Source organism: Cnephaeus nilssonii, assembly GCF_951640355.1.
Source record: "Cnephaeus nilssonii genome assembly, chromosome: 24".
NCBI classification, from domain to species: Eukaryota; Metazoa; Chordata; class Mammalia; order Chiroptera; family Vespertilionidae; genus Cnephaeus; species Cnephaeus nilssonii.
The window spans coordinates 12,094,113-12,114,506 of NC_137095.1; the positions used below are offsets into that span (position 1 = coordinate 12,094,113).

The 20,394-nt window shown below is 55.0% G+C and overlaps 1 protein-coding gene across 3 annotated transcripts in view; it reads right to left on the minus strand.

Moving 5' to 3' along the window:
* SLCO3A1 (solute carrier organic anion transporter family member 3A1) overlaps positions 1 to 20,394 on the minus strand; it is a 251,011-nt gene that overhangs the window by 98,279 nt on the left and 132,338 nt on the right. For all 3 annotated transcript variants that reach the window (XM_079763897.1, XM_079763898.1, XM_079763896.1), the window contains exons 4-9: positions 15,024 to 15,287; positions 8,598 to 8,762; positions 7,283 to 7,481; positions 5,891 to 6,029; positions 1,782 to 1,957; positions 811 to 875 (exon numbers count right to left, since the gene is read on the minus strand). In XM_079763897.1, the coding sequence (XP_079620023.1) occupies positions 811 to 875; positions 1,782 to 1,957; positions 5,891 to 6,029; positions 7,283 to 7,481; positions 8,598 to 8,762; positions 15,024 to 15,287 (1,008 nt within the window). The remainder of the gene's footprint in view (positions 1 to 810; positions 876 to 1,781; positions 1,958 to 5,890; positions 6,030 to 7,282; positions 7,482 to 8,597; positions 8,763 to 15,023; positions 15,288 to 20,394) is intronic.

A 20,394-nucleotide genomic window follows, 5' to 3' on the forward strand; every position in this document is an offset into this window, starting at 1 on the left:
GGAGAGTTTTCCTCTCTTGACCTTGGCCTTGCCAAAACTCTGTTCATAAAGCATTGATCATGTGGTAGAGGGAGAGGGCGGGGCACAGCTGAGAGCTGGGGACCCGGGCTGGCCTTTCCAGATTTGCCCCAGCAGGGCCCGGGGCCCAGGACCCTGAGAGAATGGTGGGCCATTCCCACACCGTTTCCCCATCGGAACGAGGGGGCCTAACCTTAACCCTCTCTATCCACCCCTCACCCGGGAATGGAGGCTCTGTAGGGTGAAGGTCACACTGCCCATCCCGGAAACCCCAGGGGCATAAACCAAATCAGTTGGGAAAAATTTAAAGGGTGCAGTTTCCATTTGCAAGGCACTGAGATATCTCTCTCTCTCTCTCTCTCTCTCTCTCTCTCTCTCTCTCTCTCTCTCCTCCCTCTCCCTCTCTCCCTCCCTCCCTCTCTCCCTCCCTCCTAGCCGGCAGCCCCACAAATGAAGCATGTCACAGGATGCTCATGGGTTGCTCTATGCAGGTGCCAAATTACACCATCAATTTTCCCACATTGGTGCCATCACCTTTTCCTCCTCATGCCAAGGAGAAATCAGAGTTGACATGAATGAAAACTTTGCCACTTCCTGAGTTTAGGTCTAAACCCGGGCAAAATGCGCATACTTCCAGTTTCTCTGATTTTTCTATAAGATCTCTGAAGTTTCTATCATTAAACATCATAGAAAAAAAGACAAATTCAAGCAACGGGACCATTTCACTGACAGCCACTCACCTGGGCCACGGCCTCCGATTCATTACTGAGGGACTAAGGAGAGGGTACGTACCCAGCAAGCGAAGGAGGAGGAAAAGAACTCCCAGCGCGTAAGACTTGAGTTCAGGGCTGACGGTCCTAAGTGTGCAGAGGAGAGGAGGCAAGAGAGAGATTCTCATCACTCCGCTTCACTAATAGACCCCGAGTCACGCGCTGCAACCCAGCAGCGCCCTCCTAGGAAATTTCCAGTGGGTTTTACCCTCTACCTTCCCTGCCTAGAGTGGAAAATAATGGTCACTGCAGTGACAAGATAAGTTTTTAATAAGCAGAGCTAATCTTGTCATGAGGGGCAGAATACAAATCGGGCCCATACAGTCTTCATTGAAAGGCACCTCGCCTTGGCCAGGACAAGGCAGCATCTTGGGGTGACAGGTCTCATGTACCCGGGAACATCACCTGGGGAGACATTCGCCCTGGGGCTCACCGACAGGCCAGAACCCGACACCGGTGTCACTCTCGGGCCCTTTTGAGAAATCAACGGGACTAGCATGACGTGGCCCCCGGGTGGCCCAGTGCGGTTAACCCGCCTCTATCCAGTCCCGGTGCCTACCCCAAGGAAAGGCACCTGACAGCGTCACGCTTCCTCGTTGCGAACAGTCCCCACCTCCCGGGCTTGGTCCCCCCAGGACAGTCCCCGAATGACCTCTCACACTTTCTGGACTCTCAGAGTGCCCGCTTTCTGGGGAAACCACTCCGTACCATTCCAAGGAGGAGCTCGAAGGCCCGCTCTCTGCGGAGTGCGCGTGGCATACAACCCAAGCTCCCTGGGCCCTATTTTTGCACATTCATTTGAGGCGACTGACTTTATCCCGTGGGCCCTGCTTCTACGCGTGGTGTGAGGTTAGTGGGACTGATTCCCAGCAGCCTCGACAGATGGCTGAGACGCACACGGCCCCCGGGCTCTGTCTGTGGAAGACCTGCCGATGCCCCGGGCAGGGAGGGGCCTCGAGGTGGGTCACAGGCCCGGGGGCCTTACCAGCTCACCTGATGAGGATGATGACCGAGGGCGTCTGGGCCATGGCCCCGATCATGCTGCAGACACACATCACGCACAGGAAGGTGAGGAAGGCCTCTTGGCAGCCGGGGCTGGGGCACTTGCCGGGGACCACGGTGGCGTTCTCGGGCGGGCCGGTCGTCAGGCACGCACAGCCGGTGAGATTCTGGAAGGAAGCACCCAGCCCTGCTCAGTGGGCACCTCCAGCACCTACATCCCAAGCCATCCATCAGCCGGAGCTGTCAGGGCCCAATTACGCATCCCGCCGCATCCCATTAATTAGGCCTGAGCAAACGAGTTAGGGTTTTAAGGAGGCTGCAGAACACATGCAAATTGAGGCATGTTTATGGGGAGGAGAGCTGAGCCCCGTCTCCTGTGTATTTCATTTCCCAGCTCAGGAATCCCTCAGTCAACTGCACTGTAGACAAACGTGCCCCCGCCCCCCCGCCCCTATACAATTAGAGAGGAAATTGCACTTCCACAATATGATAAAACATTGCCAATTAACACTGCAATTACCTGCCAATTTGTCCTCTCTCTCATGCAGTTATAATTACACTGAAGAGTATTAAAAGAAGTAAATCAGGTAGCCTGCATCCTGCTGCTGGTCCCGTGCCCGGTGTGGCACTTGGAACAAAGGCTGTGCCCTGTCAGGTGTGACGTGGCCGCCATCGTGGGGCCCAGAGAGGGGGGAGCTAAGGGAAGGTTCTCGAGGGGCCAGAAGGCAAAGAGGGCTAAGAGGTGCCGGGAGCTCAGGGCGATGCTGGGGAGCAAGCTACAGCTGGGAGCACCCTGATCAGCACAGGACCGGGGAGGAGGAAGAACAGCCACTGTGGCCAGGTGGCCTCCTGGATTCTTGCCCAGCCGCCCAGTCCCGGGCACCGCGCTCCCGCTCCAGGAATTCCTGATGGCAAAGGGAGGGGCAGGGGCTGGGAGAGGCAGTGCCTGGCAAGCGGCAGCCAATTAAGGTGGAGTAATTATAGCACAGGGGCCTTTAAGGAATGCAGAATGAAAACAATCATAAACAACTCACTGCTCTCCCTCCCAGGGCCGCTCAGCTGTCAGGGCACACGGGCGCGTCCTCCTGAGGGTCACCCCCACTCGAACATCCTCCGCCCAGCCCCTCCCTCCTCGCCTCCTTCTTCTCCCTTCTTTTCTTTACCCACAGAACATGCGACAGGCTCTGCTTATCCCACAAAGTCACATGGATGTTTGCAGGGATGTCCAAAGCCTCTATGCCCGCCTCCAACAGGGCCCCCCTTTATGACTGTGCCCTGCACAGGGGCTTTATCCAGGGGCTGAGGTTGGGCGACACACTGTTGGGCTGGATCCTCTGTCCTAAGCAGTCTGCCCAGAGCCGGCGCCTTTGTGTGATGACAGCACCAGAACTTACCCCCCAGACAGACCTGCCTGGGCATGAAATGCCTAAGTTCAACACGAGTCACAACACTGCGAGAAGTAAAGTTTTGCAGCCATCTGAGTGCCTACCTACAGGAGTTGGTTACACAGTGGAATACTATACAGCTGTCAAAAAGGTAAGCTAGTGCTCTCTATATACTAATATGAAAAGAACTCCAAGGTAAGTCATTGACAACAAAACCCTACAAACAAAAGGACAGAATAAGACCCTAAACGTGCATTTAAATCCAGAAAGATAGCTTGCAAGAAACCAGTAATACTATCACCCACTGGGCAGAGTGGGGGTTGATGAGTGGGAGGCCGAGGTAGAAAGGAGAGTTTTCACGCCCTTTCTATACTTCCTGATTTTTGAACCATAAGAATGTATCATTTCTTGAAAAGGTTAAAAAGTCTAGAACTTTAAAAAATAAAGAAACCAACGAACGAAGAATAGCACAGCCATTGAGAATCATACGCCTGTGCCACGACTCAGACGTTAATTTCCATTGAGAAATGTTTCTATTCACATCCAATGATGGGGATAAATAATTACAATAAAGCCGAGACCACAAAAATAGAAAAACGACTCTCTGGGATCTTGGATTCGTTTTCTGCTGCTGAAGGAAGGCATCCGCGTGCTATTTTGACAGCTCCCATTACAAACACAAAATACTCGTCAGCAGTGTCAAAAATACTGGCGAGTAAAGTTGTTTTTTGTGTGGGTTCCCCCCACATTCAGCACTGATGGATCCATTTCTATTCATCGTACACATAAACTAATTTCTAATTGGAAGATTGCTTTGCTAAGGGGACAGCGATGGGGGAGATGGTGTTCTATGTGTTGAGTCTGATGGGAAACCTGGGAAGTGGAGCCCGGCCGGTGTTGCTCAGTGGTTTGAGCATCGACCTATGAACCAGGGCGTCACAGTTCGATTTCCAGTCAGGGCACATGCCCGGGTTGCGGGCTCCATCCCCAGTAGGGGGCGTGCAGGAGGCAGCCGATCCATGATTCTCTCTCATCATTGATGTTTCTCTCTCTCCCCCTCTCCCTTCCTCTCTGACATCAATAAAAACGTATAAGCCCTCATCCTGTATCTGAGACAGGACTGCGGTCCTCCCTCCTCCGTGGGACATGCTCCTCACCGAGGCGGCAGAGGGCCGATGACCCCACGATGGACTGGGACGCTGTCCTGAGTGACACCTGCTCCCCAGAGAATGCTCTAGAGCAGAGATCCTCTGGTCTCAGGGCGCTCGCCTGTACTTAACTCTCCTAACAGGACAATAACCAACACCGACTTACGATACACCTCCTTGAATATTAATGACATTGTTGTCATGAGAAAGAATAGCTGGTGTTTTTATTTTCACCCCTCTCCCGGCTCCTTCCCTTTTTTAAAAAAAATTCATTTCCACTCACATAAAGAAACCGCTTTATCATCTAATTTAAGAAATCAGTTCTTCTCCACCCACCCCCACGGTGATTTATTTTCTCTATAGAAAAAAATGTTAATAACTGGCTAGGAATCTAAATGTTAAGAGCAAAGGAAAATACATCTCGGGAAATGAAAATAAACGACCAGTGTTTTCTACTGCAAAAAATAAAAAAATAAAAAAAATGGCTGCTCCCCAGACACAGGATGTGGCCAGGACAGGAAGCAGGTGATTTCGACTCGGTGCCTGGAGGGCAGCACTGGGCCCTTTTCTTATCTGGCCTCCCACTGCGGCGTCCCTGGCCCCAGGAAAGAGCAGGGGTGGACACCAGCAGGCCACTCCGTGAAATGAGACCGCTGCCTCCAGGACAGACGGGCACCAGGAACCCCAAAGGCAAAGGAGGGGAGGGAGGGTTTCACACAGGAGGGGCTGCTGGCATCAGGCACTGGCGGGCCATAAGAGTCATCCCGCTGCAGGGAGAAGTAGGGAAGCGCATGCCGCAGACCATTCTGGCTGCAGTGTGGAGGACAGACCAGAAGGGGGCGAGCCTGAGCTGGGAGACCAGTTGGGCAACCACCACCCTGGTCCCAGCCAGAGATGAGGAAGGCCAATAGCAGGGCGGGGGTGGCGTGGATGCGGAAGGGCAGGCGCCAGAGACCCTGGCAGGTAGGATCTGCCAGAGCTGGTGACCAGTCACGTGGCATGGGGTCTCTGTGCGGAGAACATGGAAAGCGGCAGGCTCCTGCCAGCTGTGTGATTCCAGCTGTGTGATTCCAGCCAGGGAGGGAAGAGCCACAAAAAGTGCCGTGGGAGATGGAGACGCAGAAGGCCAAGGGCGCTGTGCAGGGAAGAGGCCGAACTGACGCCAGCCAGTCTCCGCTGTGGAAGAGGGCGGCCCGGTCATGGTTTACTAGCCTGCCCTTGCATGCTCCTGGTGCTGGGGAGCTCATTACCGCAGAGCCGTCCTCCCCCACGGACCCCCTGTGAGTGCCTCGGGCCACAGTCTTTTCTCTGGCTCCACACGCACAGCTTCCTTTGCATGTTCCCTTTCCTTTGCCCTGAGATGCTATTTGGAAACCAACTTGATTTCTTGCAGGAGGATGTCTTTCTTGCAGCTGGCCTGCAGTTCCTCTCCTCCTTGGCTGCCTCCTCCAGGCAGGCCACCAGGCCCACAAAACGCTTTGCCCACCTCTGCCCCTGACCTTCGGGTGTAAGCCGCTGCGGCTGCCCGCGTCCCCGCGCCCTCCCGCGCCCCGAGGAAGCCACATACCGTGCTGCTGCAGCCAGCGAAGCAGGCAGACAGGTAGGTGACGCCGTCCGCCCCGCACACGGGCGTGAAGGAGTCGGTTTGGCATTCACAGTTTTTATTGCAGGGTGAGTAGGGGTCCAGGGCTGCGCCAGGTGCTGAGCTGGAAAAGGAAGAAAACAGAGCCTGTCAGAGGAAGGCGGGCTTCCCCAGGACCCCCAGTGACATCTCTCTGCTGGGATGCGTCACCCCCTTGCTTTTCCTCCTCTTAAGCCGCTGGTCCTGCAAGATGCAGCCCAGAGCCACCGCTGAGCGTCTGCGGGCTGCTCCCCGCACCACGGAGCCAGGCTGGCTGGCTGGCTGGCTGGTGGGAGCTCTGCTCAGGGCCACCTCCTCCATGCTGCCTCTCCGGATTACCACGGCCTCCACTGGGCCAACAACTCCACCCGGCACAGCTGACCATTAACGTCTCCCCTCTTCAGTCCTTGTCTCTGATTCCTCCCAGCAGACAGCCAGCCTCCTGGTGCCTAACAAACACCTATGACTAGGCTGCCTCGGTAATTACCGTCTGCTTGAGTGTGATTTCCTATGAAAAATAACACTGAGATGTTTTAAATTTGCTTTTGCGCCACTAAAGGCACAGTGACCTTGAGCAAGCAAATTGCAAAGAGGAAGGGGCAGAAGGGGTGTTTTTAGTGTGTAAGAGGGACAGGGTCTCTCCTTGAGCCAAGCTCCACTGCAGCTTCTGGCTTAACTGCAGAAGTGGACCTGGCGGGCTGCCTGGAGGAGGCAGCCAGGGAGGAGAGGAACTGCAGGCCAGCGGTGCCACAGTCTCAGCTCCAGGCCGGCTTCTCAAGGCGGCCCGAGTCCCACGTAGCAAAGGGGAAGCTGTCAACACCGGCATCTACGGGGAGTCACTGGACAGTCAGGAAAGTGGCCCCATGAACCTAAGTTCCTTCCCTCGCCTCTCCCTTCTCTCCTTTTTATTCTGCCTCCTACACCAATTCCTACCCGGGCCGGAGCCTGTAATTACTGTGTGAGCGTAATAACAGCTCCTAATAGTCTAGGGAAGTGTTGACGCCTGTTCCATCCTTTACTTGAAGCTGAATATTACAATAAAAGTCATTTTTATTTCCTATCTTCACATTATTCCCACCATCAAACGTGAGAAGCAATAATGTGAGTCCTCCGGGGGAGGGATGTCTGACCGACGCCCCGGCGTCTGCCGGCTGCCCTGGGAGAGCCGTCGAGGGGTGTGGTCTGCCCTCCCGGCCCAGGGGTCACAGGATTCTCTGACCTCGGGAGTCAGATGCCGAGGCACCATCCATCCTCCGCCCGGGTCCTGGGACAGAGCCTACCCGTGGAGGGAGCCGGCCTGCGGGGCCGACGGGCGGAGGCAGACATTCCGGGACTCACGTGTTTCCATAGGGAACAGTGACCCCGGCCACGGGGCCCGTGTCGCAGCCCAGGAAGAGGAAGGAGACGTAGCACGCCGTGGACACCAGGTTGACGAGCATGGCCATCCGGATGGCGCCCAGGGCCGACAGGCTGAACTTCTTCACCAGCAGGCCGCCCAGGAAGATGCCCAGGCAGGCGCAGGGGATGGCGGTCATCCCTGGAGGGCGGCGGGCAGAGCGGGCCGTGAGCAGGGGCAGCGGGGCCTCCCTCCCGGCCTCCCTCCCGGTGCCCAAGTCTCCATCAGGGGCCCCATCTCAGCCCCAAGGAGCTCACAGAAAGTTGGGGAGACACACACGTACCAACTCAGTTCCCAGGCGTCTGAATGCACCCCCCTATTGTGTGAGTGGGGTCCCCGCACAGAAACATAGCTGGTGCAGGGACGGCTGGGAAACGAAGACATATAGGGTGGGACTCGCACACGCACTGAGAAAGGAGGACCAGGAGCCGGGGCTCTCCGCGCTGCTGAGTGACTGGGTCCTGGGCTGCCACTCACAGGGGATGTCCCTCCTCTTCTAACCAGGCCAGGAGTGCTCCCAGGAGGCTGTTTAACCAAAGGGCCCACAGCCGCCAGCCCCAGACGGCGCTCTAAGCAGCCCCAGAGCCTCGCAGGAAAGAGCACCAAGCCAGGCAGTATATTCTGGGGCTCTTGGTGAGTAACTGGAGCCCCCCCCCCCCCTCTCTCTCTCTCTCTCTCTCTCTCTCTCATAAACAGAGCCATCTGCAAGGCAGCAGGACCATAACCTGTTATTTATGATTCTCAGAGACTCGTGGGATTTTAGGGGGACCAACGCGCTTCATTGAAAACTCGAATTTAAATGACCCGGGCGTCATTTGTCCACGGGATGGACTGTGTGGCCAATTTCCCGCACCCGTAGGCCTCCTCCTTGCCAATCAACAGATTCTAGGTCAGTCGACTACATCAACCAGCGGCTACGTGCTCAGGGAACGCAAATTCATTTTAATAGCAGAGTCAGAAAAATATAATCGGGGAGGTTGAGCTCTGTAAGAAAATAGCACAGAGTGGAAGGGAGAGGGAGAGAGAGAAACATCAATGATGAGAATCATCCATCAGCTGTCTCCTGCACGCCCTCTACTGGGGATCGAGCCTGCAACCCGGGCATGTGCCCTGACCGGGAATGGAATCGTGACCTCCTGGTTCATAGGTCAACACTCAACCACTGAGCCACACCGGCCGGGCTCTGGACGCCCTTGTTTGTATTGATTATGAGTAGGACAGCCTCCCCCACCCTCGCGGGGGCTGAGGCGCACTCACCGAGCAGCTGGTTGGCAGACGAGGTGGTGAGGTTAAACTGCTGCTCCAGGTACTTCCCCAGGAAGGCAGCGAAGCCGGCCACCACCGCGATCTCCATGCAGGCGGCCAGGACGATGCAGGTGAACACGGGGTTGGAGAGCAGGTGCTTGGTGACCTTGGGGATCACTGAGGGAGAGAGAAGCAGGGGCCAAGGTCACACGCACTGCACCCCCAGGCCCTCTGCCCCCCCAAGGCCCTTCCTGCCTGAGGCAGTGAACAGCAGTGGGAACCACCCAGTTCCTCAGGCCAAAATCTATAGCCCGTCAGTCACCCTCAACTCAAAACTCGGGCTTCCACACATAGCTGCTTTTTTGCCAGCGAAACTGACAAGTACTAAAACAGGGGAGACTATAACATGCCTGTTATTACAGTTCAGTGGGAACACTAAATATTTTATAAGCACGACTTACCAAAAATATTTTATAAGCAATCACAACTTATCCCCCCCCAAAGGAGATTGGGGTTTCTCAAAAGGGGAAATACACCTAAGTTATGTTATAAATTATAAGTGTATAACTATGTTCTATCAACATATCTAGGTGTAGATATATGTAATTAACACTTATGACTGTATATGTACTTAATCTGAACAATTCCAAGGGAGAAATGAAATTCTAGGATCTCCCATATCTATTCATAAATACATACAAACCCCCCTCGTCTCCATCACCTTCACGGCCACCTCCCTGGACAGAGTGGCCAGGGGCTCTCACTTGGGTCTGTTTTCATTCTTGATCCAATGCCATCACTCCCCACCCGGCAGCCAATGGGATCAGCCCCCATCACGTGCCTGTTCCAAACTCCACCATGGACACAACCACGCCCAGCGATGGCCCGGGGTCTGCCCCTCAGCTGCCTTATCACACTTGCTACCTCACCCCCTCCTCCCTCCAGTTCAGCCCGGCCTGCTGGGCTGTTTCTCGTGAGCACCACGGCTCCCCACCCAGATCTCTGCACCAGGGCTCAGGGGAGCACTCTGCCCAGGTCTTTGCTCCCCGTGTTTCTCCTTCCTCAGGTGGTCTTCCCACCACCCACTCCACCCAGCCCAGAGCCAGAGCAGGGCTTGTTGAGGTCGCCATGTTAATCTCATTTCATTGCACTGTATTTCTCTTAAAGTATGTGGGTTCAGAAACCACTAAGATTTCCTTTTACATTAGTGCTTTTAAAAAAAGGGACATTTGGGCCTGGCCGGGGTGGCTCAGTGGTTGAGCATCAACCTATGAACCCAGAGGTCACTGGTTGGATTCCCGGTCAGGGCACATGCCCAAGTTGCAGGCTCGATCCCCAGGAGGGGGCGTGCAGGAGGCAGCCGATCCGTGATTGTCATCATCAATGTTTCTCTTTCTCCCTCTCCCTTCCTCTCTCTGAAATCAATAAAACAAACAAACAAAATTTTTTAAACAGTAATTTTCTTTTTAAAAAAAGTTAAAAAAATAAAAATGGGATATTTGGTTTCTTTTTAATTCTTTAAAAGTAATCTCATTATTTGGATATTTCCCGTGATTAGCATCGTCAGTATGTGACCTCTGACCCGATCTCCTTCACTACGTGGGGCCGTGGATCCTGCCAGTGCAAGCAGGCCTTGGGGACACCCGCCCAGCCATCGTTTCAATATTCACACCGTGATTTTACTTTGTTATTATCTTTTCCCAGGTTTTCAGTCTCTTAGCCTTTTCCATGCAATCTCCAATTTGTGTCCCTTTCTCAAAATGTAACTAGTACTTATTGAGAACCTAATATACACTAGAAATAGACGCTTTATGCATACATGAACTCGTCACACCTTTCTCTTAACGTGCACTTACAAAACAGTGAACTGAACTATGACATACATCAAGTGTGACGTTGCATGGCGACCACAGCTTGGGACGATGCCCGGTTCAAACAGGGCGGTGTAAAGTTACCTATGGGAAAGTCTGATGTGAGTCATGGTCCCGGTGGGAAGCAAAGAAGACAAACATCTGTAAAAGCGAGTGCAGTGACCAAGCCAGGGGACTCCGCCCGGCTGTCACCATAGCAACGGGCGCCACTTGGCCTGCGGTGTGCTGGTTTCCACCTTCATGGAAGCAAAAGCTCAAGCGCATCCCAGGTCCAGGGAGAACCGCTCGGTGGCAGGGTCCCACGGCATAAGCAGGTGAGCAGGCGCCTACCGCACCCCAGGTGATGAATTAGCCAGCTGTCCTCAGGCACACACCTAATTATGCAGGCTCAACCGCATCTCCTGGGAGACAGACCCTCTAAATGGCCCAGCTAATGAGAATAAAATAATAATAGAGGACATGAACGTTTTTAATAATGGTCACAGACCAGCTCAATAAATCAGAATGACAGAACAATGGGTCGGGAACTGCAGATGCACAGAACTTAAATTCATCACACTTGGGAAAGACGCCAAGTTTCAAAAAGCGAATCTCTCTGAAAGAGGAACCGAGGGTCCTCTGGCGTAATGGGAGAAACTTAGTTATGAGAATGGACTGAGCAGCCGACGGCGGCTCAGCATCACGTGGCTGAGCGACCCAACCCCCCTATCCCCCCGCTGAGAAGCCACCAGGCCACACTGGGTTTGTGGCCTCCGTGGTTCTGTGCGGCTTCCAGTTAAATTGGATTAAATAATTTCATGCCACACACACACATGGAACAAAATCGTTTCAAAGGGTATGAGTAAGAAGAACAGAGTGGGGAAACCACCTTCAGTCCACATATTCATCCATGTACCACTGCTTGACTGCACGTGTCCTGGCCTGTAGGGGCGTGTTTGTTTATTTTTCACAGGGTTTGGAACGTCGCTGACAATCTGCCTTTTTAAGAAATGTCATTTCACAGAAACGTCTACAAGTGTTTACACACTGAAAACCGGTGTTTCGATGCTGAGACGTGGCCCTTGGTTACGCACACATTGTTTCTGGAAGTGCTGCAGAGACATCGAGAGGGAGGCTGAGATGGTGGCGTGGTTAAGTGTGGGCTGTGCCCGGCCGGGGTGGCTCAGTGGTTGATGTCGACCTCCTGGTCGGGCACAGGCTGGTCCCTGGGGACCTGTGACCTGACTCCCTGGAGTGGCCTGGCCCGGGGTTCCCCGTGTTGGGAGGCAGAGGACCCCGTGCCCAGGGCCTCAGGAAAGAAGATGCCAACGGGGAGCCCACAGGCAGGAGGGCACAGCTCTGAAGACGCATCTCGGGGCAAAAACACTCAGCATTCAGCTGGCAGGACCAGGGCCTCCGACCGGCGGGCTCCTCGCGGTGACATTATGCTGAGAGGCACAGGCCCTGATTAAGAAAAATGAGGCAGAAACACACTGCTGGCGGGCGCGGTGGGGGAGGCCGAGCTGCAGGCCCGGGTGGGAGCTGGGTCCGAGGCCAGGCCCTACTGAATGGGGGAGGGGCAGTGGTGGGGTGAGTGGCACCCTGCCAAGAAGCACAGCCCCTGCTAGGGGGTGAAGACACGCAGCCCAGAGCCCTCAGCGCGGGTCAGCCTGGGCCTCCGGACGCCGGGCTGGGCACCAGGAGCAGGCGCGCCCACACAGCAGGGTCGCCTGCGAGGGTAAACACAGGTCAGCACTTGGGAGGGTTGGTGGGGGGGCAGCTTCAAGGAGAACAAGAACAGCAAGCTGTGCTGGGCTTGGCCGTGCGCACCCCGTGATCCACGGGTCCCCCATTCCTCACACAGGCACCGAGACCTGCAAGACTCGAGCAAAACCAGCCGCAGACGCTCCCCTGTGGGGCTCACAGAATGAATGAATGATTACCTGGATAAAGGCCACACCGGGACGGTGACACAGAGCAACATGCCTGGGCGGGGGAGGGGGGACGGTGCTGACAGGAGGCAGGAGAACAGCCTTGGGGAAAGCAGCCGAGGCCCCAAGACGGGCTCAGGGCTCCACTGGAGGGAGCAGGCCAGACCCTGGGATGCTCAGAGCCTGGGGATGCGGGGGCAGGATGAGAGGCTGCAGGGGCAGAACGTCACCGGCTGGGCGCATGAGACAGGCGCTGTCTCTGTCCCTTTAAGCAGAATATGGTCCTGAAACCATCATCGTGGGGACAGACACCAGAGCAGAGGGCTCAGGGCAGACTGCGCTGAAGGAGGCGCCAGGAGCAGGTGGGAGATTCAGGGGATAAAATCAGAACCCGGTGGCGAGGGCATCAGCGGGGCAAGAAGGGTGGAGAAGGCATCAAGCCAGCAGATTTCACCTCCCCCAACCAGAGGTCTTCTCGAGGGGGTGCTGCACGGCAAGAATGTAAAAGGGCCGGGCCGGCGCGGCTCAGTGGCTGAGCGTTGACCTATGAACCAGGAGGTCACAGTTCAATCCCGGTCAGGGCACATGCCCGGGTTGCGGGTTCAATCCCCAGTAGGAGACTTGCAGGAGGCACCTTATCAATGATTCTCTCTCATCTCATTGATGTTTCTCTCTCTCTCCCTCTCCCTTCCTCTCTGAAATCAATAAAAACATATTTTTTTTAAAAAAAGATCACAAAAGAGCTTTTGTTCCATCAACCCCCCGCTGATTCCCTTTTTCCTCCTTGGTTAGTTCACTATCAGCTGAGTGAATCCTTGTGCAAAACACGGGGACGAGCTCGGAATTTAGAGTCTGGAGCCTGGGCCTAGTCCCACTGTCCCGAAGTGGGGCACGAAGATAGTCACGCCCACCTCATCGAGCGGCCGAGCGGGTGGCCCGGGCAAGTGCTCTGGGAGTCATCAGCCACTCACACTGTGGGGCTGGCTTTGAAGGCTCTGAGCCTGCTCAGCGGCCCCTGCTGTCTCCGCTGTGGCCGGCGCAGCTATCTTTTCTGGGACCGGAAGGGGCCGCTTGGCCGTCAGCGTGACCAGCACACAGACGAGTACTCAGCCTTTGAAGCTCTGCTCTTTCAATGATCAAAGGCAGGGCTCTGCCTCCAGGGTTTAAACGGCTGGGACCTGCCCGCGGGAAAGCCCACCCGAGGGTCAGGACATGCCAGCAAGGCTCGCAAGGAGTCGGAAACAGCCCCGTCTAGTCTGGGAGGCCCAGTGGCTGAGGTTCCTCTGTGCCGCTGGCCAGCAGCTGAGGAGCCCGTACACTCTGTTGAAAAGTCAGTGGGCACTTGCTGATGAGTCATTACTGCCCTGAACCCAGGCAGGCAGCCCAGGGCTTCCCAGGAGCTGGGTGACCTTCCTGGTCCAGCAGGGAAAGGCAGAGGGCGCTCTGCGTGCAATGCCAGCTCTTCCCAGGAGCCTTTGCTCTCTGCAGAGCAGGGAGGGGACAGATTAATGGCCAAAGAAGAAACCGCTTCTACAGCGTGACTGTTATTATTCTACAGCGTGACTGTTATTATTCTACAGCGTGACTGTTATTATTCTACAGCGTGACTGTTATTATTCTACAGTGTGACTGTTATTATTCTACAGTGTGGCTGTTATTATTCTACAGCGTGACTGTTATTATTCTACAGTGTGACTGTTATTATTCTAGAGCGTGACTTTGTTATTCTACAGTGTGACTGTTAATATTCTCTACAGCATGACTTTATTATTCTACAGCGTGACTTTGTTATTATTCTACAGAGTGACTTTGTTATTATTCTACAATGTGACTTATTATTCTACAGTGTGACTTTGTTATTCTACAGTGTGACTTTGTTATTATTCTACAGTGTGGCTGTTATTGCTCTACAGTGTGGCTGTTATTATTCTACAGTGTGACTGTTAATACTCTACAGTGTGGCTGTTATTATTCTACAGTGTGACTTATTATTCTAGTGTGACTGTTAATACTCTACAGTGTGGCTGTTATTATTCTACAGTGTGACTGTTAATACTCTACAGTGTGGCTGTTATTATTCTACAGTGTGACTGTTAATACTCTACAGTGTGGCTGTTATTATTCTACAGTGTGACTGTTAATTGCCTACAACGTGACCTGGCTATACATTCCTTCCCGAGGAGCACACTCACCTCCCTTGGAGGCGATGGAAGGAGCGAGCCTGAAGAAATGCACTGTGTCTGTGGCTTTTACAGAAAGCCCGTGTCGGGCAAAGGGAGCCAACTTCAAAAGCCCTTTTAATGCTTCCATGGCTTACAGGCGGCAGGAAAGAGGCAGGAGCGGGCTATGGAATGTCTAGCTCCGCCTGCCTGTCACCTTCTTCCTTCTGCGAACATTTATATTATTATCCATCAGTTGCTACGCCAGCCCCGGGGTTCTCCTCTGGGGACGCTGGTCTGCCCCCTTCACTAACTGGAGCTACTTCGCACGTGAGGTCACGGACTTCTCAGAAGCCAGTCAGGCACAGGCCTGGCAAGAAGTCATGCAAAACAAGGTCGATTCTGCCTCCTGCCCGCCCTCAGCCCGTCCTGATGAGCAGCGTCCCCCTGCCCTCGATCACCCCCTCACCCCGGCCGCCCGCGGACGAGGCGCCCTACCTTTCAGCTGCTGGAAGCAGGAGGCGCTGCTGTCCGGCTCCAGCGGGTGCCGCAGGACCCCGTTGCTGGGCGGGGGCCTCTCGTACTCCCTCTCGGGGAGCATGGCCTGCTCGCTCTCCACGGCGGGGTCTGAGTGCAGGGGCAGAGACTGTGGGAACCCGAACATCAAGAGGGAAGAGAAGAAGAGTAAGGCACCACAGAGCAGAAAGCCGGCCCACCAGGCTCCAATCCAGCGGGGGTCGTCCGGGGTGATGTCCAGGTTGCCTGCAACCAGGAAGAGCGCAGTCAGCGAGGGGGCGGGGCCGGGCCTGTACTTGGCCGAGGTTTCGAGTCAGGTGCACAGACGGGCCGAGAGCTCAGGAAAGGGCCTGGGGTCGGGGGACTGGACGCCGTAAAAAGCAGCCTGTCCTTTCATATCGGTGCTTCCGTGCTTCCCAAACCCAAGACTGATCACGTTCCCCCTTAATTCCAGATACTTATCTACCCTGTACTGTATCGGGCTAAACAAAACCAGCAGAAGCCAGACACCTTCTGGATTTAGGCTGGAATTCCCCGGCTCGGTGTGCTAACAAACAAACACACACACACACACACACACACACACACACGCAAACATTTATTATCCAAGGGTATAGTTTTACTAGGTCCACTCATTTGCAAAGCAGTTAATCTGAGATCCCATTCAACACCCCACTCCCTGCTTTACATATATATATATATATATATATATATATATATATATATATATATACACACACACACACACACACACACACATATATGTGTGTGTGTGTGTGTATGTATGTATATATATATATATATATATAAATATATATATATTTAGTGAGAGGAAGGGAGAGGGAGAGGGAGATTGAAACATCGATGATGAGAGAGAAACATTGATCGGCTGCCTCCTGCACATCCCCTACTGGAGATCAAGCCTGTAACTCGGCATGTGTCCTGATCAGAATTGAACCATGACCTCCTAGTGCGTGGGCCGATGCTCAACCACTGCGCCACACCGGCCAGCACCCCACTCCCTGTCTTAAATCTGGTACAGAGATCATAAGGCGCGGCACCGAAGTCAAAAGCCGACGCCTGGGCTGAAATCCGGCCGCTTCTCACTGTGTGACCGCAGGCCAGTGATCTGAACCCCGTGCGTCAGCTGACTTACCCGTACGTGCCACTATGATGACCAGGACAGCATGTGCCACACCAAGTTGGGGGAAGATCGAATGACCACGGGAGACCTAAAGGGCTCAGAAGATGCCTGGCGCGAGCGTGAGCACCGAGTTGATGAGAACGTTATATTTATGGCTGGGGTCCTGCCTCCGGTCTGCCACAGACAGGTGAATTCCAACCTCGTGCGGCCTGTGGTTTGGGGCCAGGCCTCTACTGGAGAGCTTGCAGCCAGCTCGTATGCTGAAAGGCAGCGCGCCTGAGTGTGGCTCTTACACGGTCGTTTCTTTGATTTGCCGGCGAAGTCATGGAGACATAAACCACAGCTTACTCCCCGGTGCGGCTCCCTCTCTCTCCCCATGGCTGCGCTCCCAGATGAGCTGCGTAGAAATGTCTCTTCGCTGAGAATTTCACGTCCCCGGAGCCTGGAGGAGATTCTTGGAGACTGGGCCACACACACGAGCTCAGAACCAACAGGACTGAGGCCTGGGCCAGGCGGACAGACGGACTTGGGAAGGAAAAGGACCAGAGACGCCAGATGACCACCATCTGTCAGAGGCTCTATCTGCACTCTTCAGCCAGCACCAGCGCAAATGCCACCATCATTGACTGCGGGCTCAGGCATGGTGTGTCCTCACCATACCTGCCACCCCTTCCGACAGGCCTGCATAACAGTCTTCCATGACCCCCGCTTCCCCCAGCGGCAGAGGTCGAGGCTCAGGAAGGTCAGGGACCTGGCCCAAGGTCACGGAGCGGAAGGTAGGATGCGGGCATTCAGCCGCCGAGAGCATGCTCTCCCTGCCGCGTGGCTTTGTGCGTGCCGCCGGCGGGGTTTCGTTCTGCTATCGGCGCTTCCCAAGGCGACCACCGAGGCTCGGACCCGGTCTGAGAAACGTCTCCTAAGATGCCTCCTTTGTCTACCCATCTGCACAGCAAAGGTCATTTTTAGGAGGCATATTAGCTAGTTATGGTGGCACGCCCTCCACCTGCTCCACGGGGGACCGCTCAGCATTCTCCATGTGGAGGGGGCACTGTCCACGTCAGCTAGCAAACGATGGTGCGGTAGACGCTACTGAGATCTCCATTTGGGTCTTTTCTTCTGAAAACAAGGGGGATGTGGTCTGGCACCATCGTTTTGGCAGTAAAATGTGTGTGTGTGTGTGTGTGTGGACACACGTCACGCCCCTTCTGAGGGGAGGGAGGTACACATAAGCCGGTGTACCACTCACCATGCTCCATGCCTCTGGTCACGGGAGCATGTGAAAGCCCCTCAGGTGGTACCAGAGGCTACAATGAACAACGGTCCCTGCTGACCTGCACTGGGTGTACAGCACGAGCAAGCACTAAACTTTTAGGATCCTAAGCCCTGGAGCTGCTGGGGGTGTTTGTTACTGCAGCAGAACCTAGCCTACGCTGACTGATACAAAAGGCTTAGCAAAGGGAAATCCATGCTCCTTAAGCACAGCACGCCTGGGCAGGCTGGGGAGAGCAAAGGTGCTGTTTGAGGTACTTTGAGGGCGAGGCAGGACATCTCTTTACTTCTCTTTCCATCTGATTCTAGTTTGCATCTTGATCTTGAAATGTTACTACAGCCTCAGCCTCCTGGCGAGGGCTGCTGTCAGTCAGACGCCCAGATGACACTGAAAAGCACCAATCTGTCTCCTTTACGTAGATGTCCCAACAGGCCAATGGAACTGGATCGCAGATGAAGAAAGACGTTCAAGAGAATGGCGTGGGGCCAGAATTCAGGCGTGGCATCCTCAGGGTGCCGTGAGCTAAGGAGGCTCCCTCCAGCCACCTGCCCAGCCCTCGGTCACTCCAGGCAGAGGGGCGGCAGGAGCAGGGACAGCAGGGGAGTGGGGCAGCTCCACACGGGGTCACCACGCCGGAAATGTCCGTCTGTCGGGAGGCCGGTGCAGCGCAGGCCGGCCTTTGCACTGGTGTCTATAGACTTGGAAGGACTCCTGCTTAACAGTGTCCGTTCCCCTAACCCTTCCACGCCTTGGATTCTGACATTCGCCGTGTTCCTGTGGTTGTGTCCGGGAAGCTGGGCGAGCTTCTGGCTGCTGTTCGCGTGCTCCCTCTGCTGAAGGTCATGCAAACGCAGGGGGCTGAGATTTCTTCCCACTTCCCATGACCATCTCCGTTATAAGTTCGGAAGAAAACCACCGGAAACAGGGTTGAACCAGCTCGAAACTAACCAACCCAGCAATCCAGGAGGATCCCCGAGGCTGTGAGAGGGCGGATCCCGGCAAGTTGGGGACATTAGCTTCTCAAACCTGATGAAGAAGTGACACTATGCCTCTCTGGTAGTTTTGGGATTTTTTTTTTCAGTCCATTTACCTATCTGCCCCCAGCAGGGCCCCCGTGGGCCGCTGGCCCGCCTCCCCACAATCCCAGGCTGTGCCTTTCCCATCCCGCTGGCTCTCAGCTGGGATTTCAGGAGTATGTGCTGGGTGTGTGGCCCCTTATATTTACGCTTGAGGACACACTCCCACAGACCAGACTGTCCTAATGGGGGGCTCGGTCTTGGTGAGGAAATGATAGAGGAGGGTCATCCCTAAAAAAAACTGATGGCCCCTCCTTAAAGCACAGCCCCAACCCATTCGGAGACAGAGCGCCTTTCGGTCACAGGTGGAGAAAAAGAAAAATCGCTCCAGAATTCCCTGGCTGTTTCTCCAACACAATACGTTGTGTTCTCCTGCCCTCTGCTGGTAGGAAGCAGGACCAGCAGGCCATGGCCTTCAGAGGGGAAGCAGACAAAGACAGGGAGTGACTCCCATTCCTGACACACACCCGTCAGACCCACAGTGAACTTGTCAGGGGGAGGCTGTGGTCAGCAAGACGGACATGGGAGGCTCCACCCTGCCCCTGAGCCTGGACCCCGGAGGAGGTGGCTTCACGCTGGGCCCCGAGGGGTGAGATGAGGGACAGAATGAAGCGGAGATGCACGTGTGGCCCTGGGGACAGCATGGCAAAGGCGTGGCACCCCGCGGGGACCAGGAGCGGACAAGCTAAGCCGCCTCCAGCCAGCTGGCCAGCCCTTGCTGCTAGGCACTAAGATGCCAGCTCACGCCCGGGGGGAGCGTGGGGATGGGATCCCGGAAGTGGAAATGCCCTCATGCCGACCCAGGACGCCTGGGTTTACACAGACGCACCCCTCGGTCGGGGACGTCCCTGGCCCTCTCGGCCTCAGTTTCCTCCTTTGTACAAAGGAGGAGCTGGGAGAGAATGATGACTGAGGTTCTCTTTGGTTCTGATATCGTGTTTATCCACAGGCCTTGATTCAAGGGGCCGCTGCTCACACGCCAAGGGCTGATGCTGCCTGGCCACGCGGCTTCCCGCCCAGGGAGGGCGCCCCCTCCCCATCCCGCCTGCTGTTCCCGCTGGTGTGGCCTCCGGTGAGGTGGCTTATTTGTCAGATAAGATGGCAGCCGACTTGCTTCACGTGTTGTTTCTCTGACCCTCATCCCCTTGGAATAGGGTTCAAAGGGCCAATCAACTCCGCCAACGGCAGCCTTCGTAGACCCAGGCCTTTGAAGAATAAGGAAGTAAGGCTGCGTCTGAGCCTTCTTTTTTTTTCCCTCCCTTGGAAATTTGTAACATCATTAGCTCCAAGTAAATATATCAGCGGGATTAATGGAGTGAATCACAGCGACTTGATTGGATTTAAAGCCGCATTATTTCTTTGGGGTGAACCAGTAAATCTGGCCCTGGCGGGAGATGATGGATGGAGAGCTCGGGACTGGGACTTCTTATTGATCCCGCGGATAGACCGGCAGTAAGAGGTGGCATTGCTTCCCGCACGCTGTCTTCAGAGAGAAAGGCCACGTGGCTCCATACTCGTGTAAACCTCTCGGGCTTGAGCTAGAGCGGTGCCACCCAGGCAGGCAGCGACCGGGACGACCCCCAGCAGTCCCCACCCTGGGTATTCGCATCCTTGTGTAGTCATCCCTCCTCTCGCGTGGCGCACACAGGACACAGCAGCAAGGAGATGGCACCTCGGAGACTGGGTTATAAAAAGACTGAGGCTTGGCCCAGCTGGCGTGGCTCTGTGGCTGAGCATCGACCCGTGAACCAAGAGGTCCTGGTTCAATTCCTGGGCAGGGCAAATGCCCGGGTTGTGGGCTTGGTCCCCAGTAGGGGGCGTGCAGGAGGCAACCGATCCATGTCTCTTTCTCATCGATGTTTC